Source organism: Manis pentadactyla, chromosome 13, assembly GCF_030020395.1.
Source record: "Manis pentadactyla isolate mManPen7 chromosome 13, mManPen7.hap1, whole genome shotgun sequence".
NCBI lineage: Eukaryota > Metazoa > Chordata > Mammalia > Pholidota > Manidae > Manis > Manis pentadactyla.
Window position 1 is genome coordinate 106,095,977 of NC_080031.1, and position 26,034 is coordinate 106,122,010.

The window sequence follows — 26,034 nt, forward strand, 5'->3', positions numbered from 1 at the left end:
GAGGGGAAGGACACTGAACAACTAATGTCCATGTGTGATGAATGACAAGCCCTAATATGGTTTACATCATGCATAGCGATTTTTAAAGAAAACGTTCCATTACCCTTTCTCTTCGTTTTGATTTCCACAGCCACCACCCCTACCAAGGCTATGAATTGTCCTTGTGTTGAAACTAAAGCAAAACCTTCCAGTTCTCCCACCTTTCTTTCTACCATCCCTGTGTTAATCTTTTATAGAGCATGAATTCTGTAACTGTTCTCTAGCCAAATGGTCTCAAATTGCTGCCCACATACTATGGACTGTGTCTTCTCAAGCCGGAGCACATGTATGCATCCTGGAGGCCACCGGGAGGTACAGGAAGCCATAGTGTAAATGCTGCATCTTCTGGGAACGTCAATTTTGCTTGAAATTTTGGGGTCGGGTGGAAATGTAGTTACTAAATTTATAAGTAGGTATTTTATGGGAGTAAAACACAAAATTTCTGTGAAATTTTAAGATGGAAAAATAAGACTTCAAAAAAGTCCACTGAGGTCAGCACCACACCCTGGGCCTCTGGCCTGGGCCAGGCATGTGCTGTTTTTCGTCTTTGCTGATAGGCCAGGGCACCCAGTGCTCAGCACGGAGGCTGGGCTTCTGCTGGGCATCTTCCTGCCCTGTGGTCAGGCTCATGGCCTGGCCCTGGAAGCGCTGCACTTGGTGGGAAAGTTTAAGGGCTGGAGACACAGGGGCCAGACTCGGGGTGGACAGCAGGCACTCGACGGACGGATGAAGACGTGAATGAATACAGGAACACACAAACTTTTAACTTCGATCTTCAAGGACTGACCAGTTTGACCTCTCCTCAGTATTCTTTTATCCAAGCCCAATACTTATTAAGACTCTTTGAAGGGTTCCATGTAAGTTCCTAACTTCAGGCTTTTGCTCATTCTGTGAACACAAGTGACAAATTCTGTGGACCAAAACGCCCTTCTGTCTCCCACCTGACCAAATCCTACTTGGGCTTCTCCACCACGACTGAACCTCTGCCTTCCCGGGGAGGTCTAACCCGAGCGTCCCACCCTCCTCTGAGCGTCCCAGCCTCCAACTGACCCCACCACTCATCTGTTAATACACACACTGCTCTTTACATCGTTTCTGATGTGCTTCACGGGCACCTCTTAGCTCATCTGCCACGTTTGAAGTCTCCCAGGTGTAGGAGGTAAGTCTTCCCTTTCCATTGGACCCTTCAGAGTTCTCAATAGTAAAAGATATATCACAGATACAAAGAAATCGTGCTGAAGAACTGACCATGGATTTTAGTTTAGATCTATAGGTCCCAACCGGGAGCAACCCCTGCCGCCGGGGATGTTCCACAGTGCTGTCTGGAGACGTTTCTGGACATCACAACATGCCTTTGCTACTCGCATCTAGTGGGAAGAGGCCGGGGATGATGCTGAACGTCCTACAGTGCCTAGGGTAGCCCTCTCCCCCAAAGAGCGGTGTGCCCCAAATTCAACAGTGCTGTTGTTAGGAAATTCCCGTCTACATTAGAGTATCTTCCTAACTTGTTTCCTGTCTCAATTCTCCCAGTAGAACCCAACCTCCATCCTTCTGCCTTTTCTCTAAGCAACTTCTTTAAAAACTAATTCTGACAGTTTAGTGACTGTTCATTGACTTTGAGAAAAAATTCAAGTCTTTACTGTGGCCATTACGACCAGGCTCCTACATTCCTCCTGAGCTTTGACTCCTCTCCAAGTCATTCCTTACATGCCAGTCATACAATCACCCTGCAGTTCCACGAACATCCCCTTCCAAAGGCCTCAGGACCTTTGCACATGCTGAGCCTGCTAACTGGAACACTGTTCCTCTTGCTGGCTCAGGTAAGTGAGTACTGCTCAAAGATCAGTACCAGCACACACATCAGCAAATGTTTACTAAGCATCTGTCATGGGCCGAGCACTGTTTTAGACACTGAGGAAACACCTCTGAAGAAAACACACGTGTGTGTCCTCAAGGAGCTGATGATCTGGGTAGGCATGCTCCAACAGAACCTTCTGCAGTGACCAAAACGTATTAAGCCTGCACTGCCGGGTGTGTAGCTGCTAGCCGCATGTGGCTATTAATCATTTCAAATGCAGATAATCTGGATTGAAATCTGCCACAAGTGTAAAATACACATCATGTTTGGAAGCCTTAGCATGAAAAGAAAGTAAAACATCTCATTAACAATTCTTAATAGTTATTTCCTCTAAGCCCCATGATGAACCTATGAGGTAGAGATTATTGTGCCCATTTCACATGTGAGTAAAACTGAGGCTCAGGAAGCTCAAGGAAAGTCGCAAAAAAATCAGACAGCTAACAAGGGGGGGCCTGGCTTTGACCTTGGTGACGTAACTCCAGGATCCACGCAAGCATCCCGCACACCCCACGCACCAGCTCCCCCACGAGACACTTCCCACAGCAAACGAGCAAACAAAAACAATCAGAATGACCTAAATGCCCCCCTCCCCTAGCCATTCACCTGCACAGAACATCGTCCTATTACTCCTGTCATGTAGGAATTGACACCTGGTACTGTGGGAGACCAAGTCCTTACTCTCTGGCTCCCCACAGCAAACTGCGCGGGGACCGTGGGACAAGCAGCTCTCGTTTCTCCTCGACATCTTGGCGGCTGCACATTATTTTGCCTGACACTGGACATGGATCATCACTGCCCTCCAGGCACCTTCCGCTGGGGAGCAGTTTCTTTTCTAGAAAGCCTCCCTGCCAGCAGCGGGCGCACTCTGCCTACCGCAGCCCTCGCCGTCAGTGCCAGCAGGCTCCACCTGCTCACCTGGGCCTTAGCCCTGGGCTTCCATGAGCTCAGCCTCTAGTTGGGGCTGCTTTGCTCCATCCACGTCCTGGAGAACGACGTGACCCAAGGACCTCCGAGGGTCTGCACCTTAGCACCCATGCCCCAACGCCTCTCCCTGGCGCCCACCAGGGCCACTGCGACTTCTAGGGCACTGGCCCCCAAGCTGCAGCTTCTCCAACAAGCCACTAAGCACTCCCCCAGGCTGCTGTTCCTTTTTCCTGACGCCCTGCTTGTCCCCAGGCTCCCGCGCGGTCCAGCAGGCCCGTTAACTCCCCTGCCGAGGTCTGCCCAGAGCCCATTGCTGCTCTGCCTCCCACACCGTCCCCGTGGCCAGGCCACGCTCCGCTCCTGCCTGGCTACTGCAGCTCTCCCGGGCTCACCTCCCCCTCGGCCCCTCAGGTCCCGTGTGCCCACCGCAGAGAGAGTGATCTTAAAACACAATTCAGGTCACGTCACAATGTTAGGTGGCGGGACTCACGTCTTACTCATCTCTGCATCCCACAGCCTTAAGCGAACGTTTGGGGACTTGAACACGAGGCTTCATCTTTACTGAAAGAGCAGACGTGCCGCCGACCCCCGAGCCAGGCCAGCGCCTGTAGTTCTTCACTCCCACTGCGTCTGACGCGGGAAACGGGGTCCAAATCCTCCAGGCTCCCCCCTTCTCCCCCCGCGTGCCAGGGGCCGGTGGCCCACCCCCCCCACCAACCCTGGGCAGCTTGCCACTCACATTTGGTGTGTCTGTCGCAAAGGGCGGACGCCCTCATGTCACACAGCCGGATTGTCCCCTTGCTGCTGCTGTACACGAACGTGTTGCAGTGATGGGGGTGGAATTCGGCCGCCGTGATCACCTCCGTGAGCTCCTCCATGTTGGCCGGCTTAATGTCAACGATATCTGGCACAGGCGAGTCAAGGAGGGGACAGGACCTCCGGGGTTACTAGGAACGGCACCGCTTTGTTCCGGTGCAACACGCTAGCAGCGACCGCGGTGGGGGTCCTCCCAGCGCTGTGGGCGAACAGGCAGAGGAGGCCCCGGGCTGCCCAGGGGTCCGGGGCAGCACCAGAGCCCAGGCCTCCCTGGCCCCTGCGTGCGATTGGAGAACAGGTCCCGCCCCCGCTCACAGGCACCTGCTCGGCGATCATGCGGAAAGGGGCCGTGTGCAAAGACTTCTCCTCTCCCCGTTCACAGCACTGGTTAGGAAACTAGTCCCACTCCAACTCAATAATTCAATTTACTTATATCTTTACCCAGACTCCTGAGCTGATAAACGGTATTTACAGTAGACCGTACATCCTCTTCCGCGAAATCCCTGAGATCTTCTTTAATGATATGCTGATGATAATAAGAGCTGCTGCCATTTATTGAGCACGGACCAGAGGTCGGTCACTGTGCAAAGCCCATCATGTACTTTACCTTGTTTAACCCTTGGAACAGCTCCCTGAGCAGCACTTTTCTTGTCCCCCGTTTTGAGGGGTGGACCTGCAGGCTTGGCCCCAGTCACATGGCTGGAGGGGCAGTACCAGGATTTTATTCCAGGCGCAAAATTTATGCTCTTTACTAGTTATGCAAGATTTCTCTTCTTGGAGACGTGCAGGAGCTCAGGCCTCCATAAGCTGTGATTTGCTCTAGAATTTGTTGTGGGAGTTGCAGCACTGGGAGGAAGCCCCTCGGCTGGGTGGCGGGACAGTTTTAGCTTCCCACAGAATCTACCCTTCGTTTTATCAGCTGTTTTCTCCCTCCGTATTTTCCCTTCTCATCAAGTACTATTATACCTTTATTTTTAAAGGCCACATGCTTGTATAATGAAATTAATCACTTGGCTTTTTATATTGTGAAGGTGACTCATGGAAACAACCCCCTCTGACAGGATGCCTGGCACGCCCGAGGGAGTGGGTTTGTGCTGACCCCTTTTTACCCCTCCGAGAGCTCAGGGGCCTGGGTTGGGGTTAGGGAGCCCCTGGCTGCGCCTGAGGGGCTCTTGGAGGACCCAGCCACCTCCTGACAAGGAACAGGCCTTGTCATGCGGATGCCGTTACAAGGGGATGCTGATCAAAGCGATCTCCACTCTTCCTAGACTGCATCCCTTTGAGCCATCTTTGCGATTTTGCCCTACCTGCATACCACCAGGTGGTATTGTTTGACTGAACATTTTTTCTTCAGATCGACTTAAATCGATTCACTCTTTTCCTTACCTATCCTTGTCTAAACAGTCACCCAATATTCATAAAATCATGAGTTTAATGAACTAGTTACATTTTAAACAATATACCTGAAATAAATGCATGACAATTAAAATAATATTTCTGTGCCAGGAGTTTAGGTATCACATTTTGGAAAACACTGCACAGAATCAACAAGCAGTAACTGATACAGACTGCACTCTTAGACTGGGATGGGCGACTGGCTTCTGCACTTTTCACGAACTTGGTAGCACAGAACCCCAGAGTTCAGATGAGGCACCGGTGAACGCGCTGGTATTTTCCGTCACCAGAGCTAGCAAAGTCATCTGCCATCAGACATCCCCTATGCTCCAGCACGCAGTGCGATGCAAGAATGGGTTTCTATCTGGTGGCGCCTCTTTCCTCTTCAATTATCTCTTGTAAGTCCCGATGGGTTCTTTCTAAAATTAGCTTGAGACTGAATTCACATTTTACTATAATTTCTTCCTCCAAACTCAGGTGGAAATATTACTCGGGTCTGCTGAGTATGTGGGTCCCCTGGATTCATAAAATACTACCTTTCAACTCAGCTGCTGCCAGTAATAAGTGCAGCTAGTGCCGCATGCTGGGGAGGAGCCCGTGCCCCCCAGGAGGCGGCCTCGCTGCGGCTCTGAGGTTCTCTCCAGCCCCCTTGCCCCCTGCTCTGGGCTTGGTGGTGGTGACACCAGGGGTGGGGGGCTGCGGTTATTGTTCAGCCATTGTCAGATTTCATCGCCCTCCAGAAAGAACTTCTATGCCCTCCTGTACCAGGGAGCATGTTTTTCTTTTCCCAAAATAGGGAAAGAAGATTTGGTGTCCACTTTTTCAAACCTCCACCGGTGCAGCTCTGAAAACAAGCTTAACTGGGAGGAATCTTCGCCGTGTGGGAGGGGGAGGTGCCACATCTGTGGTTATTTTTTTCTCAACTAAAAATAAACCCTGGAAGTCAGAATGTGTGGAAATGGAGTGTTTAAATGTATCTGTGAAACCAGGGACGTTCCGCCACCACCAAGAACACCGACCGGGGAATGTGTCCACCGCGGCTGCTCGGGGCTGCTGCTCTGCACCTGCCCTCCCGCCCTCCTCCCTGCTGCCCTCCTGGACCCCCAAGGGGGCTGCTGCCCTGGACCTGCCCTCCTCCCCTCTCCCCGCTGCCCTCCTGGACCGCCAAGGGTGCCGCCCATCACCTCATCCCCTCCCAGCTTCCTTTTGACTAGAGTGCTTGTTTGGGTCTCACTCTATGGGGCCCAGGGGATAATCTGTGACTCAAAGCCTCTTTTGAATAAGGATGTCAAGGAGGATGACAATAACCAGCAGTTAATGTTTATCAAGTGCTGCGTATTATTTCATTTGACCTTCATTTCAGCCTTACAAGGGCAGTACTCCAGGCAGAGGGGTACCGGCTCATCCCCCAGCAGAGGCAATAGGGACTGAAGTAAGCTATTCCAGGTCAAATGACTAGTGACGGGCAGAGCTGGGATTCGGAACCAGGTTGGTTCTTGACCACACGCCACTCTCCTCCCGAGGGGGTGGCCATTGTAGAGCTGGCCTTGCCGAGTAGGGGCATTTGGGTTCCCTCAAACTCCCCCACTAACCAAGGGAGCCCAGCATCTCTGCCTCGGGCCTGGTTTCTCCCAACGCACTGACCGTATTTTCCAGAACCAGAATTTGGACACAGCATCTGACCAAGGATTTTTGTGTCCATGATGTAATCAGTTTTTTTTTTTTTGAACCACAAGTTAGGACAGAAAACAAGGGATTTCTTGAATTGTTAACTAATGGATTTGCTGAGTTCTAGGGAGAAAGAGTCTAGTTGACAGAAATTCAGTGGCTTATGTGGATGATGGGAGAGGACGTCTCACATCTGTATCACAGAAACCCAGGGCTTTTCCTTTACTTTATTCTAAAGGGAGATACATGCCCTCAGCATATGTGGTTTTGCCCTTCATGTTGGATGGCAAAGAAAAAGGAGATAAGCAATGCATGGCTCCCTGTATTATCTTGAAAATGGAATGATGGATTTTGACAGTCAATTTTCTCTTCCGTATCCTTTAGAGCTCTCTATCCAAATCATTTCCCTGTTGTCCCAAAGAACTAAATGGCAAAAGCAAAACATCGCCTTGGATTCGTGGCTAATATGCAAGGCAGACAGCCAACAGATTGCTATTAAATTAACCCTGGGGCTTGACAGACCTGTTCTTCTGACCCCAACTGTTTATGGCATTCCGTATTAACACTAAGCCAGGGCAAATTACCTCTGCTAACAAAAGGGGTTAATCTGCCTCTCTGCTGGGGCTCTGGGGGCAGCTCTGAGGGCAGGAGGGGGCACAGCCAGTTTGGCAGCTGAGGTCCATGCTTAGAAGTAGAAGGAGGGAAGGTGAGGGCACTGCTGTGCCAGGCAGAGCCTAAGGCATCATTTAAAATAATAATTGAAGACACTGGGAGGTCGCCCCTTAAGGGACTGGCTTCACACAAATAAGAAGCCGGAGCCATAAATCACATCAGCGGTGGGTTGAAGGAATGGGGAGGGGAGGGTATGGCAGGACGCTAGGGGGCAACAGGGGGGCCATTCACAAGTCACTTCCTTAATCCCAAATTCGGAAAACGCTTTCTACCAAAAAATGTTTGCTGCAAACAAGGTAAGAGAAAAAGAGACAATAACCCATACATAAAGAAACAGGGAAACAATTGGGGAAATTTTGATCTATCTTACATTGTTCATGCAATAAAATTCTAAGCCTGTTATAAAACACAGTATGAAAAATTCTACCTACAGTATAATCATAATACCATTTAAAACTGACACTCTGAAAACGATGAGTGAAAAGGCAAGATCCTAAATGTTAGTGATAGTTCTGTGTGGGTGGGTTTATGTATTTCTTTTTTCTTTTATCAGTTATTTCCACATTTTCTTTTAATGAAGTTTTAGTAGGATGGAAAAAAGATATTCTTTTGTGCTTATTTTATATATATGTATGTGTGTGTATATATACTATATTTATATAAATGTATATTCATAAGTATATATGTGTGTATATATATATATATATATACACATACACACATTTGTATATATAAATTGTGTGTATTTGTGTATATAATTTTAGATGAGGAAAGTTAGATACAAAATATACACAGTCTGACCATAGCCATGGGAAAAGTGGATGCAGGGTATATCTTACAGGAGGATTAGATCCTAAAGTCAGCGTTTAAGTTACCCTTTGGTAAGCTAGAGTTACCTTTACCGCTCATTCATTCATTTGTTCCTTCATGTATTCCGTAAATGCTCACAAAGGATCTGCTAGTACTTTTCAGGGTGCAGGGGACATACTCGGGACCAAAGCAGACCAAACAATCCCCTGATCCTGAGCCTATATTCTAGCAGGGGACATGGTCACTAAATAAGGCAAATACATATATGACACATTAGATGCTAATAACTGCTAAAAAGAAAAATAAAGCAGGGAAGAGAGTGCACGTGTATGTGGTGGGTAGGGGTGTGTGTCCTAGGCTGAATAGAAAAAGGCTTACTGGATAAATCAAGAGTTAAATCTTTTTTTACTTTTCTTTTCTTATTTACTTATTTTTCTGAGCCCTTATACTTGAGTTAAAATTGTGATGTAAATCCACTTTATATGCACCAAAATTAGGTGGCAAGTTTAATGGTCATTTTATAATCTCCACGTATTATTAAAGAAAATTAACATTTTCTTAAAAAGTAGTTTTTTTTTTGGCTTGGAACCATCTGTGAGAGTTGAAAGTCCAGGAGCCTCATCACTATGGGTAAAGGTTAAGATAATACTGTGACAAATACTGTGATTTTAACAGAATGGGGTCAGAAGACTGGGATTCAATTTTGTTTCCAACTCAGTTTTGCTCAGAGAATGTGGGAGAGTCATTTTATCTCTCTGGGTTTCCATTTCTTTGCCTTTGAGTGGGTATAATCCTATTTACTCTGTAGCTACTGAGAATTCTGATGATCAAATAAGATAATGGAGAAAAAGATACTTATTAAATAGTTTTGGAGTGGAGTGAATAATCCCATCTTTCAAAGAGAGCACATATTTTTCCAAGGAAAGCTTTGTATGTATTGATTTTGCGGCCTTTGGAAAGTGACTATCCTTCTATGCTTTTGTCTTGGTCACTACTGATGGCGCTCATCCCGACAGGGTTTTTTTCCCCTCTAAGTCTTGCCTAAACCAATCAAGGGCAGGAGAGCGAAACAGGAAGCTGTCCTGCAGGCTAAACCAGAGATGGGACTCGGAGTCCACCTAAGATGCCCACGTCCAAAAGCACTTGGGTCTTTTCATGCTGCACTGAGCTGCCAGTACAGAAGGTGGAGAACAGTCTTCTGGTGGCCTTGAAAACAGAGCCTATTAGAGTTGGATTTCCTTTTAAGGGACATGAATTAACTTGAGTGTTTTGTTTTTTTCCCTTTCCAAAGTCTGAATTTCATCTTTGGATATGAAGCAATGATTACAAAGCATCTCGATTTGTTGGCTGAAGGGACATGTTGCTTGATGACAATATACTGAAGATCTCCAAAAAGGACTCCAAGGGACAGTCCTCTTTTAAGAGCTTAAAAAACCCATTGTACAAATATTCGTGGAGGGTGTGCCCACTGCCAGCCTCCTTACCAGGGGACTGACAAAGAGTTACTGTGTCAATGTAGCTAATGAGCTGCAAAAGACACTGGGCTGAGAGGCCCTTTATGACAGGGGCAGGGCAGGGGGCCCTTGAAAATCCCCTATCTACAGACTCTTTCCTATTCATGTGACGCAGAGCTTGAAATTCCAACCACTAGAAAATATCCAATATTTCCTTCAAAAGCCAGTATTGATGGTACTTTCTTGACACAGCTTTCCAGCCCTTCTTTCATTGTCTTCCTATTCCTGTGCATCCACAGGACTCTGAGAGCACCTCTATGAGAACACCTGTATTATAATTATTTGAGTAATTTGAGGCAGTGTGATAGAATATATTTACTGGATATGGATGGAGTAAGGGAGACCTAGATTTTCATCCCAAATCCTGTGACCAGTTGTACAACTGCAAATGCCTTTGAACTTGTTAACTCATCTAGGAAAAGAGGCAGAAAACTACAGGAGACGACGTGTATTTACCTGTCACTTAACACAGGCTCCGGACAGTGTCGGTCTCTTCTTCCCTGGTTGCACGGGAAGGAAGTACGTTTACATGTCTGCCTCCCTGTCCCTGTACTTGCTTAGACGGCTTTGCGATCTGTTAGCTCAGTTAGGCTGAACTACCAAGCTTAGAGTCCCCTTCCTAGGCTGTTCCTGGCGATGGCAGGCTGCCAAGGTGTTCTCTCTCAGGAGAGCCGGAGGACAGCAGGGAGGAAGCGGCCATCTGCAGCACACACACCTCGTCCTAGTTACTTGAACCTCAATCCAGGTGCTGCTAGGCTGGCTTCTGCCAATGTGATTGACTTTAGGTTGATCAAAATGGAGATTGTCCTGGGTGAGCCTGAATCAGTCAGGCAGAAGGTATTTAAAGGCAGGCTCAGCCCTTCCAAGGAAGAGTCCGCATGGTGGCAGGCTCGGCGATTGCTTTCCGGGTCCCCGTATCTTCCTTCCTGATGGTCACGCGTGGAACAGCTTCAGCTCACGTCTGTGGTTTCCCAGCCTGCCTGTGATTCTGCGTTCCTGACGGACTGCGTTACAGACTTTGGACTTGCTCGGCCAGTCATCCATTGCAGGGCTAATTCATTGCAGCAAGTCAATTTCTCTCCCTCTCCCTATTTTCTCTCTGTACACACACATACTCCCTCTCCTAACGGCTTTGTTTCTGTGGTTGAACTCTGACTGAAACAACTATCCTGCAGATTACAAGGGCCATAGTATCAGGGATGCCGTTTCATGGACCTTGTCATTTCCAGGGCACATAGTAAGTGCGTATGAGTTTTGCTGTGACTTTCTCTAGCCTTCTTTAGGCATAGCTTTCAAAGATGCAGAAACCCACAGCAGGTCAATAAGCCGAGATGCCAGCCCTGCACAGTGAGATGAATTTAGCTTGTGGTTTTTCTTAGGAGAGAATGGGATACAACCAGGAAGGTTAGAAGATTAGGGAGCTGAGGAAATGCTCCAAATAATTATCATTTATTGCGCTTTCTCACTGTGCAAGGCACTCAGCTAAGTACTTTACACAATTACCTCATTAAACCCTCACAACAACCCTTAAGTTAGATGGTATCCTTATTTCGATTAACCGATGAGGAAATTGGGGGTCAGAGAGATGTTAAGCAACTTGTAAGGTCACACGGAATTTAGGAGATAAAGTTGGATTCAAATCCAGTGACTCTGACTCCAGGGTCTGTGTTCCCAACTGCTCGGCTCTTCAACTCTGAGGAAGCTCAAGAAGGCCAAGAAAAGTCTGTGCAGCTGTGTTCTTGCCCTCTGCCTGACAGCAGGAGGCCTGAAGGGCTCTCCCCGCGCAGGGAGAAATCCCATGTCTCATCAGCACCAAGTCTGGCCTCAGATGCAGACGGGCAGCACCCACATAAGCAAGGCCGGGCCTGGGAAAGCCCACCAAGGCGGCATGGAACACAGAAAGGGGGGTGCTGCCTTGGTGCACATGGCCAAGGTGTTGCATGCCCCCCTTTACACTAAATACCAGCCAGAGCATGATCATACATACATTTGATATGTACATTTCTGGAGGAAAACTGCACAGCAACAAGGGAGAGAAACTTGTTCTAGGCCCCACAGCTTCGTCCAAGGCCTGCACGGCAGAACACCCACGGGAGTAAAAGGAAGGCCGCTGTCCATGGTACCCGGAGAGGGAGAAGCTGGTGGCCAAGAGCTGAGGTTATATGGCACCCCGATCAGAGAATCAAGCTCAAAAGGGCCTCAGCACAGCTGACAAAGTTGAAGCACAGGGATGCTAAGACCAAGGTCAAAGATGAAGCACCCGTGGAATTCAGGTGTCTTCTCACGGAGAAATCCTCTGGCTCATGCCCAGAGACTGGACTTCCCATAGTGTGGCTTCTGCTGACCTTCCCAGGTTTGTTTACACCACGCTCAACTTCACTCTCTGGGCTCCAGGTACAGTGGCTTTCTTAGAGTTCCTCCAACATGTCATGTTCCCTTCTGCAGCAGGACCTTTGTACATGCTGGACCAATCTCTTCACACCTCTTTGCCAAGTTAGCTCATACTCTTTCTCTTTTAGATCTCAACTCAATAATCAGTTCCTCAGCCAAAGCCTGCCTTCTTTTATTCCCTAGTCTGTATCAGGCTTTAAAAATGTGCATTCACAGAACTGTATTACTTTTCTTCACAGGACTTATTTTTATTTGGAATTATATGCTCATGAGTGATTATTTGATGAATGCTATTCTGAAAGCAGGAAAATTTGTGTCTGTTCACTTTTGTATTCCCATAGTTTACTGCAAGTACCTGGCACACACTAGGTGCCCAGTGTACAGTTGTTAAGGGCTGTTAAGGGCTGCATCTTTACTTTTACTTGATATGGGTCTCTTTAAAGGTCCCATATTGGACTGGGTAAGAGCCCAGGTCAACTCATTCTTGGTCCTGAGAAGAAACTCAAAGGATCCTAGGTTTGCCATAGTCTTTATAAAGAAGGAACTCCTTTTTGCAGCAATTTTCCTTTATTGAAGTTAGGGCTGCCTCTTGCCCTAGAATATAACTAATCAGGAACTGAGTTATGATTGTCCTGATGAGGTCAACCCATTAAGGCCAAAGTTTGGCCACTTTAAGCCAGAGCCTATTACAGAAGACAGGGACAGACTGGCTATGGATGCAAGGATTCATGACCAGGTACCATGAGGCTAAGCATGACTCACTCTGATCTGGTGCTAAACACAAGGCCCTGGATCTCAGAGATTCTGCAAACATAGGGTACCCAGGGGATAATGAAGAGCATCTTGCAAAGACCACCCAACTGCAGACCCAAAGGAGGAGTCTAGAATTGAGAGGATGACCCATATTACAAATTAAAAGAATAGAATCTACTTTTCTAACATTCAGCTTTTCTAGTTTCCTTGCCCTTTCAATGATAATCATGACTGTTTTAGTTCCTGTTTAGCAAGGACTTAGCCAGGTCCTGCCCTAAGCATGCACGCACACACACACACACACACACACACACTGTGTGTATATACATATATGGATATACATTATATATATAATTTATCCATATATATTAAAATATAAGTGTTTAAAAATATATGAATAATTTACATATATATAAAATACCTTTTACAAAAATTCTCACAATCCTTTTTGACAAAGCTCCTCTCTATGGATCATGAAATAGAGACGTGGATAAATCAAGAAACATGTCAATGCCTGCGCAGCCAGTGAGCGGTAGAGCTGAGTGAGAACTTGGGCTTGTTGGACTCCGAAGCCCGTTTTCTCAACCACAACACCAATGTCACACTGAATACCTGGCACTACAAGTCAGGACATTTTTTTAAAGCCATCAAATGATCACTTGTCTTATTATTTACTTTTCTTTACATATACCTCATAATTTAAGTGGATTTTCAATATCTGTGAAATCAAAGGACTGATATGATAGTTGTATTTTCTACTATTCATTATCATAGGTACATAATCATGAGAACATGAAAGGCCACACAGTGTTCAGAAGCACCTGGCCTGACACCTCAGTGGCGCTCATTCCACACTTTGGGAGCCCCGCACTGTTCTATCTTGAACCATGTTTCCTTGGCCTCCTTAGTTGATAAGAGGTTTTACAGAAATGCTGCTAAACACCCTATATAAACACCTGCCTGGTGGTTGGTGTTTTTCTGAGGCTCTTTTGAAAGGTAGCCATTTCCTAACCCAGAGGTGGCTGCATTTCAGTGAGGAGAAGAAAGGGCCCCAGTTAGCACAGGCTGCTCAGTGCTTTGGGCGGTCTGGTTGAAAAGAACTATATAGACATCAGTTAGCACCATTCTCATGATGACAATTATTATTTTACATATGGCTGCTTTCAGGATGAGTGGCAGAGTCTCATTTGCATGCCAGCATCTGGCAGGCTGTCACACATCTGCAGAATATAACCTAAACTGCACTATTAATATTTCCCCTTTGCATTCTCCCCAAGGCATCTGTCTCCCCAAATGCCTAAAGAAACCTCTTCCCCCCTGAAAGCCTAGAGGCAAAATCCAGAAAACGTGTCACCTAGACGGGGGACAGCAGAAGCTCAGAGTGATAGCAGCTGAGTCCAAGCAGATTTCTGGCTCATGAAATAGATATCAAGGAAGAAAGGGAATCACCACCCACACTCATTCTATTAGCAGCTGCACTTCCAGGCAAAATCTGTAGGCAGGTTCTCCCAGGCTTGGATACTATGTTCAGTCTGCTCTGCAATCAACAGAAGATGCCAGTCACGGTCCTCACCGTCAGTTCTTAGCTTCTGCATAATCACCACCACCCACTTAAGCCTGCATTCCCTGGAAAGTCTTGGGGATCACTGAGCACTCTTTTGTGGTGGAGACTAGCTAGCTATACCAAAATCAGCTGTTTTCTTATGTGCGTGGCTACACTACATTTCCCAGACTGCCTTGCAGTCAGAGGTAGCCATGTGACTCAGTTCTGGCCAATGGAAAGCATGCTATTCTAAGGCCTGGCTCATAGCAACCTCCCATGTGTGGTTTTCCACACCTTCTGCTTTTGCTAACCTGATGCAGATAAGCATGGTGACCTTGGGGAGCTGCAAGATGGAAGGAGCCTGGATCTCTGAATCACGGATTGGAGGGGTTTGCCTGCTTAAGGGGATCATCATTACTGGACTTCACAAACCAAATAATCTTTTATGTGCTTGAGCCAAGATGGGGTATATTTTATATTAGAACATCCAGAGCTTTAAAATAACGAACACACTTGTAAAGTAGAATTTCCGGGTTAGATTTCATGGTCAATTGTCTGTGGGATAGCTCCACTTTGGTGACCTACAGTACTTTAAACTTGACATGGCCAACCAAAATGGCACTTTCTATTTCTCAGAATGTTGTAGGAACTGGGACACAGGCGTGCATCATACACAGTCCCTTCGCTTATAGAATTTACATTTGAATATAGGGAAATCCAAAATATACAACTAAAACCTATTTCAAATAGTGTTAAGAACTATAAAGAAAATAGGAATAGAGGTTCATATGGGCTGCTAGGCAGATAACGAGAGAAAGTGACTCTGAGGAGGTGACATTAGATTGATGTCCGAAGGATGACATGTAGTTAAGCCATGTGAACTCTGGGACTGAGTATTCCAGGAAGAGGGAATAGAAATGCAAGAATGGACATAAGCCCAAGGTCTACCCAGAACCAGAAAGGAGGTTAGTCGGTAGAAGCAGAGGGAACCGAAGAGAGCGGTACGATAGGATATCAAAGAGGCAGGCAGGGCACAGATCATGTAGTACATAGTTCAAGGCAAGAAACTCGCATTTTGTTCTAAGTTTAGTGGGAAGCTACTAGAGTATTTTAAGCAGGGGAGGCATGATATCTGAATTACATGTTGAAAGGTCAACTCTGACTATTAAGGGAACATGTATTACATAGCAGAGAAAGAAAGAATGGAGACAAGACAGATTATTGTAGTTCCACAGGAGAGCAGCGACCTATCCTAGCGCAGGCTGGTAGGAGTGGAGGGAAAGGGAATGAGTTAATTTGAGATGTATGTCGAGGAAGCATTGGCGGTGCTCACGGATAGATTAGGTTGGGGCTGGGAGGCTGCGGAGTGAGAGGAAAGAATCAATATTCACTCCTGGGTCAGTCGCTCAGCTGCTTGGGTGGTGAAACCATTAGCTGACGCTGGGAATTCAAGTGAAGGCTCGTGTGATAGGTAGTGAATGAACGACTGGTCTGCATTACTAAATAGAGGGTCAATATAGTGGGGTGAAAACTGACTCAGACACTCATTTAGCGATGTTCTTGACTGCTCTAAATTTTAGCTAAGTAGGAGATAATAATCCTTACATTATGGGGCTGTAATAGCAAATCTACCCTTAGTTTGCAGGGACTAGAAAGGGGGGCTTGTGGATTGCCAATAGAGTTTGGTTTCTTGATCTGGAAGCTGTTTACACAGGTATTCTCTGCCTGTGAAAACTCACCAGGCTGCACATTTATGACACGCGTACTTTTCAACAGGAGAATCTGTGCATCAAGGTTGCATTGAAACTCAATAAATGGCAGCCATTATTATTTTCACTATTATGATACAATGAAAACAATCTCCTGTGTACCTGTGGTGCATCCAGGTTGTTTATGTATGAATCCTTTAACAAGAGGAAGGAACCCTAACTGAATTCTAGGGTCTTTTTTTATAGTTGATCTGATTTTAATTCATGACACATGAATGCCTCTGTATGAAGAACTGATTCACAGTTTCACTCCAGAGCTAGTCCTGGCCCACTACGTGTAATCAAATACTTCCCTAACTTTGCTAGGATGAAAGACAAAATTCAATGTAATTTAAAAAGGAACAGTTCTCCACGAGTGCCAGGTGTGGCAGTTGTGACTGGCTCCTTTCTGTCCCATTCCCATCCCCACACACCTCCCAAGCCCCCACCGCCATGCCTGCTCACACCAAAACACTCAAGATTCAAGCCAAATGGTCAATGGCTGCAGGGAAAGGATACTAAAACTTTGATTGGTTATTTCAAAGTTCCATAGGTTAATCCTCAGGTCATCAGCTGACATGTAGGTTTCGTAGTCGCTGTTGACTGATATGGAGTTGATGTGGTACGTGTGGGCGTTGGCGAACACCCTTCGCGGGATGGCCTCCACCATCAGGTCCACGGGTCTCAGCACCGGCACCTAGGAGGCGAGGGGAACAGCCGTTGAGAACCGAAGCTCTTTGCGAGGGGAAGCGCGGGCATGCTTACGTCTTTTGTCATCATACACAAAGTCATAGCCACATGCAAGAATCTCTAGGTCAGAGAAGGAGACTGAGAAATCCCATTCCCTTCTGTTCCTTTTAGTTTTACTTGGTTCCCAAAATGCATCACCATCACTTAGCCCTGATGGACAATTTCATCCTTTATAGGTTCTGAACTTTTTTCCAGGCCCCTCTAGGTGGCCTCACCTCAGAGGAACTTAGAACCCACTGCAGGGTCATTAGCTTCCAGAGCTATTCCAAGCTGCTTGCTTGTGTTTTTACATAAGAAAGCTATTTTAAGAAGGAAGTTGTGGGAAAGTTTTAGAAATGTCTAGTTCAGCTTTGATCAAAATGTGTCCTTCATGGCTTTGGAGGTCTACAACCCATCCTGGTTTTGTCCTCAGTACTCAGGGCAATTTGGGAAAACGTAATCACCTGAGATTCTAACAGCCCCAATCCGTCCATTAACATGTAGGGCACCTATTAACATCCTGTCTACCAGGGAAAATACTGGTTTGTACCAAGTGTCCTGTGCAGTGTCACACAGAGCATTGGCTGAGCTGCTGGACTCCAGGCGGATGTTCCTGGGTGGGCACAATTAGCCACTATTGCAAAGGAAACGATGAGGCTGTAATATGGAATTGCCATCTTTGCATGTCAAAAATTGTTAAATCTCAGTCGTTTCATGCAGTTCAGCTTAATACTTTGGAAGGATTCTGGGCTATGTGGACATGACATGGAATCATGGGACAGTGAATCTCGGAAGGGCCATCATCTGTGTGTGTGTGTGTGTGTGTGTGCGTGTGTGTCCACGCTTGCATGTGTGTGCGTGTTGGGGGTGCAGTGGGAAGCCGTGGTGGCTAGGCCCCACCCCCCCTCAGCATTCTTGGTAATATGTCTGGATTCCCAATCATTCCTTGCTTAAGCAACTATTTCTGAAAATAAGGAAAGTCTGAAAACAGCTGGCGTAGCTCCTGCAATCCACGGATGAGGAAATGACCCTGAGAGGCGAGGGCCTTGTCCCTGGTCACCCGCGTAGGGGCTGCCGACCGGCCCAGGTTTCTGCCTCGCACCCAGAGGCCCCTCTTGCTGAATGACAGAACCAGAAGAGACAGACCCAGACCTCTCACTCAGCCTCCCGGGCCAGCCTGGCAGCGAGTGCTGAACACAGACGAGGCAAGTGTGCGTCCTGCCTGCGAATGACAACAGGGCCGGTGCTTGGCCCTCCCCACGGAGGCGGCCTGCGCTGGAGAGTGGTCGTGCCCCTCCTGCAGGCGCCTCCTACTCCTCCCTGACCTTGATTCATTTCAGCTCATCCCCCGGGGCCTAATTCCAGAAAATAAGCAGCCCAGCCTGGCTGGTAAGACACCCAGCACCGCGTTAGAATATTAGCTGGATGACAGCCCCATGCTCGAGAGCAGCCCGGAGCCTCAGCCGCTGGTAAAGCTCACAGAGATCTAGCTCGGCTGTCACATGGGTCGGGTGCGGGGGGGCCCTCTCTCAGCCCATTCAGATCTCTGTTCAGTCACCACCCCCGAGAGGGCTTCTCCTCCTCTGATAACAACGCTCTCCCATTCGCCTTCCTCTCACCCAGCTGACCCAGAACTGAGGAATGCTGATCAATATCCTATGATTTAGCTTGGGAGGTGTTATGATCTCTGTTGCACAGATGAGGAAACTAAGGCCAGAAAGAAGCAATGTGTGTAAAGTCACAGCCAGTACTCGGTCCCCAGGCAGGAATCCAGTCTCAAGTGAGTCTAAGCCCTGGGGAGCCCTGTATTCCAGGTGCTGGAGGAGCCCGCTGGGTGTGAGAAAACACACAGACATGTCAGCCCGGGGGATCCATGCTACGACGCAGGTCAGCAGGCACTGCCCAGGCACTGTGGGCCACACGGGTCCCGCGTCTGCCTGGGGAGGTCAAGGGAGACCTCAGGAAGGAGAGGACGGCTGCCCTGGGCAGGATGCGAAGGGTTTCGGGGAATCCGGCAGGCAGAGGGGCCGGGAGGGGCTGGGAGGAGAGCGGCTAAGGTCCCGTCAGCGGGGCCAGTGTGTGCCAGAGCTCAGAGGGAAGCGAGCAAAGTACACATGTGCAAGTGTGTGACTGGGTGTGTTTCGGGGGGTGGGGAGTCACGATTTAATTTTTCACTCAACAGACACTTAGTAAATCCCTCCTCTACACCAGACATGAAGAAAACCTGAGCTGGGTAGGGGGTAGGGAATGAATGGTGCACTATCTGAGGTGGGTGGTTATGAAGGCCTCTCTCAGGGGACATTTGAGCAGAGCCCTGGACGAAGTGAGGGAGGGAGCCCTGTGGCTCTCTAGGGAAGTGTTCCAGGCAGAGGGGACAGCAACAGCAAGTGCAAAGGCACTGAGGCTGCAGCGTGCTTAGAGTGCAGGAGGAACAGCGAGGGGCCTTTGCGGCTGGAGAGGAGAGGCAGGAAGGAGAGTGGCCGGAGCAGATGCTGGATCAGTGGTCGGGGCTGGATCACAGCTACCGTGAGGATAAGGAAGGTCCAGGCAGGTGCAGGGAGCTGCCTACAACCGCCTCCCCTGCCTGTTAGGAGATCCCCTCTCCCTTCCCGCGCCCCTCCTGTCTCTCCCCACCCTTTTTGCTGTCTTCCTCGCTTGCCTCCTTTCTCATTATCTTCCCTGCCTCTCCTCTTGGAAAATACAAGATCATCTCTCACTCCCCAGAACCCATTTACTAACAAAATGAATGCTGCCGTCACTTGGCTTATTTGGTGACCATGTGGGCGATTCTTCACAATCTCCCGCAGCACCTAACGGATGTCAGGGGTCACAGAGCACCCCCTTTAGAGACACACAGGGAAGCTGGGCAGAATCCTGGAAGCCCCTGGGGACCCCCCCCCCCAACTGCCCTTAAACACATCTGTGAAAATGCACAGCAGGAAGAAGCCAGGGGTGAGGACTCCAGGGCCTCTCAGCTCTGACTTCACAGAGAAAAACAGCAGCTGTGTTTGCAATGCCACCTCCAGGCCCCCAGGAAGTTGCCACAGTCAAGGCAAGACTCTGAAGAGTGAAGAGATGGCCGAATGTGGGCTGGGCCCTGTGGTCTAAAGAGTAGGAAGAAGATGGAAAGATCAGGGGAGCAGAGAGGGATGTTCATTTGGAGAAGGATGTGAACGGATTTCAGCTGTTTGGTAACCTTGGGTCAAACCTGACTGAGTTCAGCAAACACTTGAACATCCTTGGTTGTTCATAAGTACAATCAACATAATTGACATTAGGGGGCCTCTTGAAAAAATTGCTATAAGCTTAAATCTGTGCTTGCTCCATATTTCCTGTCCAACGGATATTCCCTACCACCCTCCCCAAATAATTGAGCTTCCTTCACACCGAGACTGACAGGATGTACCCATGTCTGGGGTAGGAGGGTCCCATGCCATCGGTCAGGAAGTGCAGGGCCACTGCTGGCCATAAAGCTTCAGGAGACATTTACTGAACGTTTACTACATGCCAGGTAGTCACCACACAGAGTGTCCTTATGCGGATAAAATGAGAGTTCCTGTGGCCAGGATTCTCACCTGGCTGTGGTTGACTAGCTCACTGCACACCTGTGGGCACTACATGGCTGTTGACTATAAAAAGGACTCCGCCCAGTGCTCTGTGAGCGACTCGGTGGCACGGCTGCAAGGCTGCAGGAGAGCAGAGCAGAGGCTGGAGTGGTGGCAGCACCGGGGACAGAGACTGAGACGGCTGCAGGTCAGAGAGGCCCAGAGGCAGGGACCCACTTGCTGCCTGCAGACTCGCTCTGAGGGGACGGGATTTTGGTGACTGACACGCCACCTGGAAATAAAGTTGGGTATAATATAACCCTTTCACCCCAAGAACGTTTTGCTGTTAATCTCTTTGGTCACATTGAATCCATAGCGAACTTGCCCGGGGCTGAAACCCATTGGCAAGACACCTTAGGAAGCTTCACATGGTAGACAACACACAAGCACCACCCCACTTTGTTCACAACCAGTCCTTTTGGGAAACTGAAATCATGGCTGCCTGATCTAGAAAAGACACAGATGAGAGCTCTCTCCCTCCTCCTCGGTGCAAGGAAACCCTGACCTCGGGGCTCCAAGGCCACAGATCTGAGGCTTGGTGGAGAAGCTGGGGTGATTATACTACCCCGTAGAGAGGCACTGTAAATGGCCAGGCAGGTGGAGAGGCTAGAAAGTTCCAGATTCCAGCCTCACTCTTTGTGCTGCCTTGTCTTTCCTTGGGCTTCCTGAAGAAACACCCTCTGTGGCCTCCAGTGACAATCGCTGTGGGTTTGGGATAAAGCCAGGAGCCCCAGAGCGCCCCACACCCTTGACTTCCTTCCAAGGAAGAGGGAGTGGGTCATCTTGAAAACAGGGTGGCCACTGGGCCCCCCTGTGAACAGCCCTGTCCCAGAGCTGCACAGGGCACTGGCACGGGGCGGCCACCTTCAGACGGGCATGTGGTGACTTCCCAAGAATTACCTGGAACCGTTTTACAGGAAACTATTTCCATATCTCTAACATCCATATATTTTCCTTTCTAAAATCAAATTGTCTTAGGAGATACATACAACCTTCCCTTTGCAAAAGACAGACATAGAAGATATAATTCATAGCAATGAATGTTGCTAGGGTGTGCTGTCCATGGTGGAACCGCTCCTGGGAGAGACAACTGGGCGATATCTTGAATCAAGGCCCACAAATGTTGCCATCCCCAGCTCAATACACTATGAAGTTCTAATAAAATTTTACTTTTTATGTTTAATTATTACCTGTCATAATTATATTTTATGCTGTTTTGGTCAATTGTGTTCTATTAATAGTTTTAGAGACAATTAAATCCACAAGAGAATTTTAAACACTTACAGTCATACATTCATAGGAAGGAAAATTCAATTTTTTGTTGTAGAAATGATCAAAAAAAGTATTAAATACTTACTTGGGGGAAGTGCAGTGAAAATATAAGTTTAAAGAAGAAAAAGGAACAATATAAAGTTCTGACTTTTAAAGAATTTGTTCACATATTATTTTAATGGATATTGATGGGTACCCGGTTACAATGGTGTTTAAATTCCACTGGATGCATTGGAAAGGTGACATAACAGTTTTATTCTAAGCTGCCTATGTTCAAAATACTCCTGAAATTACATTCTCTGTAATTATTTAACATTATGATGGAAATGCTTAGCTGTCTACTTAAAAATGCTCAGGAAGACACACAACTTCTCAAAATTCTTCTAGGGGGCACACAAACACAACATTTGAAATTGCATCACTGGTGTTAAGAGAATTTTTGGAATGCACACCTGTTCTTGAAGCCTGGGTGGGCCATTCACCAGCCACGTGGCCTTGGGCTTGTGACTTTACCTTTCGTAGTCAGTGTTCCCTCCTGTAAGGTTAGGGAGAGCAACTCTCAGTGGCTTTGTGGAGAAAACTTAGCATAGGGCCTGATGTCCTATCTAACAAACACAGAGAATTTACTCTGTGCCACGGTTGAGTTACCGTCTTTACGCGTGCCGTGTTATTTAATCTTCAAGATGACCATATGAGGTAGGTACTAATATTGTTCACACTTTATAGAAGCGGATCCTAAAGCAAAGGAGGTCATGAAGCTCGCTCAAGGTCATATACAGCTACTCACTCAGTAGTCTGGCTCAAGCCCCTACGGTGGTGATTATGAGAATTCTTACCACTAACTTGCAGTTATAGAAAAACGGTCCATTTTGAGAGACTGCCTAGGGAAGATTTTTGACTTTTTCTTTTGGCCATGGGGTTTAGGCATCCCTCTCTCACCCAGGGAATTCAGGCATGATTACAGAACTTAGCATTGCTTGGGAAAAGTGGCCACTGGTATGATTGGCCACTGGGTAGCAATGAACTTCACTGGAAAAAAAGGCTTTCCTGGTTAGGAGTTTTCCAAGCAGCTTCCGTCCACATTGTCATGAAAACCTTGAACAATACGGTCGTCCATCCAATTAACAGACCAACCTGGGGGGCGGCGTCTGGAATTATGTGTCCCATTATTAAAGGGTAATTCAGTGTAACAAACCAAATCGAGTACGTACAAAGACTGTCAAATAAAATAAACCACTAACAAATTAAATTACTTCCCATTTTCAGTGGTAAGAATGCCAGTCATTTTTCATTTTAAAACATATGCATCTTAATTCCATTTTTTAAGAACGTGAAAAGGAGCATTGAAAGGCCTCCTGCGCCGTCTGTCCGGAGGCTTATTTTCCGCAGGCACACCTCTCCTCCTCCCTGGACACTTTCTCTCAAGAGAATTAATGAAGCGTTAAGCCTCACCCTTGTCAAAAAACCTTGTTTCCTCCATGGATCCGTGGTGGATGGGGTTCAAAAAGCAGAAGCCATAGTTTGGCTCTGGCTGCATAGACACATCAGAACTGTTGTTTGCAGAATGAAGCTGCCACTCAACGGCACCCGGCCAGAAACCCCAGGGAATCCTATCCACATAATATAATTTTTAGATTTCCCTGATCACACCCTTCAACTGCCTCAATATGTCCCTGATTTCTTCTTTTACTGGCTTTGTCATATAGATTGAAATAAACCTAAGAGGAAAACCGCTTTAGACCAAGTCAGGCTTTGTGCTTCAGGTTCATAAATATCTCAGAACTATATTCCTTCATCTGGCAAACATTTATTAAGTGTCAATCACTGCTCTAGGTGGTATGTGTATACAGAGCGAACAAATTAGTTGTGGCACTTAAAGTCTAATAGGGAAGAAAGACATCAAGGTCTCAAGGAAGATAAATTGTCATGAACTGTCACTGATGCTACAAAGAGATGTATATTGTTTTAAGATAGGGAAAAAATAATGTTTCATTAAAAAAATGGGGGCTTTGATTTAGATTGGGGAATTAGACAAATTGTTTTTGAAGGAGTGATAACACCCCTCCCAAAAGCAGGGCCATTAGCATCCTCAATCAATGGTTCTTAACTGGGGGGAATTCTGCCATCTGACAACGTCTGGAGATATTTTTGGCCGTCACAACTGGCAGGCATTGAGAGGGTAGAGGGCAGGGATGATGCTAAATGCCCTATAATGTACAGGACAGCTCCCAGCAACAAAGAATTATCCAGCCCCAAATGTCAACGGTTCTGAGTTTGAGAAGCCTGGCTCCTAAGGAACCCCTTCTGGAACAGAATCTAAATCTAAGGTGGATAAAAGAAACCCAATATTAACTTCCACAATGCAAAAAGTTCCAGTTCATAAAGATGTTCTGGACTAAAAAGCATTTTACATATATGATATGTGAAACATATATATGAAAGACTTATCCCCTATTGACAGCTACAAGAACAATACACAATCCATAAAAACTATCCTGGGAATTAATAAATCTTTTTTAAACCCAATGCATCAAAGATATTTTCATGGCAGACTAATAATTTCATGTTCTCAGTGTCTTTGACTTCTTTTGGCCTCTCTCTGGAAAAGAGGAAAAATATCTTTCCCTCAGAAGATAAACTCACTACCTAATTACCAGCCCATGTAACAGCCTGTAATTCTGCCAGTTTTATCTTATTTTTTTCTCTCAGACACTTCCATTTTCTGCCAACATTGCTATTTCTCCGAGAGTGTTTCCTTGTTCACTGCTTTTCCCATTATTTCCCTTGATGTTTCACACTGTGTAATTCCACAGAAAAAATGGACACATCTTAAAATACCCCAGTAGAGGAAAATTTCAATTAATGCTTATAACCGGGGAAGAGGGTAGGATGGGAAGAGGCAGTGGTTTAACTTTTGGTTAGTTTGGTTAGGATTAATCACAAAAATTGTTTTTTTCTATTTTTCAATTGCTATTGATGAAAGTATTTGTAAAATCTGTCCACACACTTTCTCCTATTAATAATGATTAGGATAAATACCACTGAATCTTGGGTGGCCGAGGATAGACAAGACCTCAGGAAAATCATATTACATTCTGTCACTCTTTACTGCGGAATACATGGAACCATGGAGATAAATATAAATTTGATATTAACTTCAAGAATCTCAGAGTTGGGGGTTACCTTAGAAGTCACTGCACTGAACAGGTGTGGATGTATATAAAATGCATCTCTAAGAACTTGGAAACATGGCCTTTCATAGATATGAACAAAGCTGTACATACACACATAGCTAAACGGCGCCAGTTCTGCTTCCTGCCAACAGATGGTGGTAGTGATTACTAGTGACTCTGATTTAGGAAAAAATGGACTTAACGAATAACCTTTCAGGATTGTTTTCGGGTTCCCACCCCTGGCTGCATGCTACAATCAAATGAAACTTATTAAAAACCGATGCCTGGGTCCCACCAATGATCAATTAAGTCAGAATATCTGGGAATTAGAACCCAGGTACTGGTATTTTGAAACCCCTTTAGATGACTAATATGTACAGTTAAGGCCAAGAACCAAAGAATCTGAGTAGGTAAATGGAAGAAGGGTTTCCATACTACAAGCTCTTTAACAGTGGTTATCCTTTGGAGTATGAGATTATATGAGTTTAAAATTATTTTTTTTAGGTTGGTACTGATCGAGGTTTTTATGTTTACTTTTTTTTAAACAATCTGATTTTTGAAATACATAGGTATAAAGGAAATCACTTATGGAACATAAAAATGACAGGAAAAGGGTTAGTATTCATAATATACAAAGAGTTCCTAAAAATTGATAAGACAACACAATAAAAATATGGGCAAAGGATATGAAAAAGCAAACAGCAAACGACCAAGAAATATGTTTAAATATGTCCAACGTTATTAGTAGTCTAGGAGATGCAAGTTAAGATTTTTACATCTTAATCCTACAGAAGATTCTTAATAATCTTTGAATCTTAACTTATAACAAGTTTATTATATGCCAGTCACTGTTCTAAGTCTTTTATAGCTATTAATTCTTATAATGTTCATTATAATTTTATGAGGTAGGTATTCATATCATACCTCTTTTTGCCAACGAGGGTAACTGGGACACAAAGTGGTTTTGTGTCTTGATTTAAGGTCACACAGCCAGTGCTTGCTGGAGCTCAGAGAGGGACTTGGGCATTCATTCTAGCCAAGAGCGTCCTCACCCTTCACGACTACTCCACATGCCCTTCTCAGTAGTGTTTCTACTTGGATGGGCAAAGATCACAGTGACTGGT

General features: G+C 46.4%; 1 protein-coding gene across 3 annotated transcripts in view; it reads right to left on the reverse strand.

Moving 5' to 3' along the window:
- Positions 1 to 26,034, reverse strand: part of PPP2R2B (protein phosphatase 2 regulatory subunit Bbeta) — a 401,044-nt gene that overhangs the window by 35,141 nt on the left and 339,869 nt on the right. For all 3 annotated transcript variants that reach the window (XM_036894677.2, XM_036894686.2, XM_036894693.2), the window contains 2 exons: positions 16,651 to 16,828; positions 3,561 to 3,725 (listed from right to left, as the gene is read on the reverse strand). In XM_036894677.2, the coding sequence (XP_036750572.2) occupies positions 3,561 to 3,725; positions 16,651 to 16,828 (343 nt within the window). The remainder of the gene's footprint in view (positions 1 to 3,560; positions 3,726 to 16,650; positions 16,829 to 26,034) is intronic.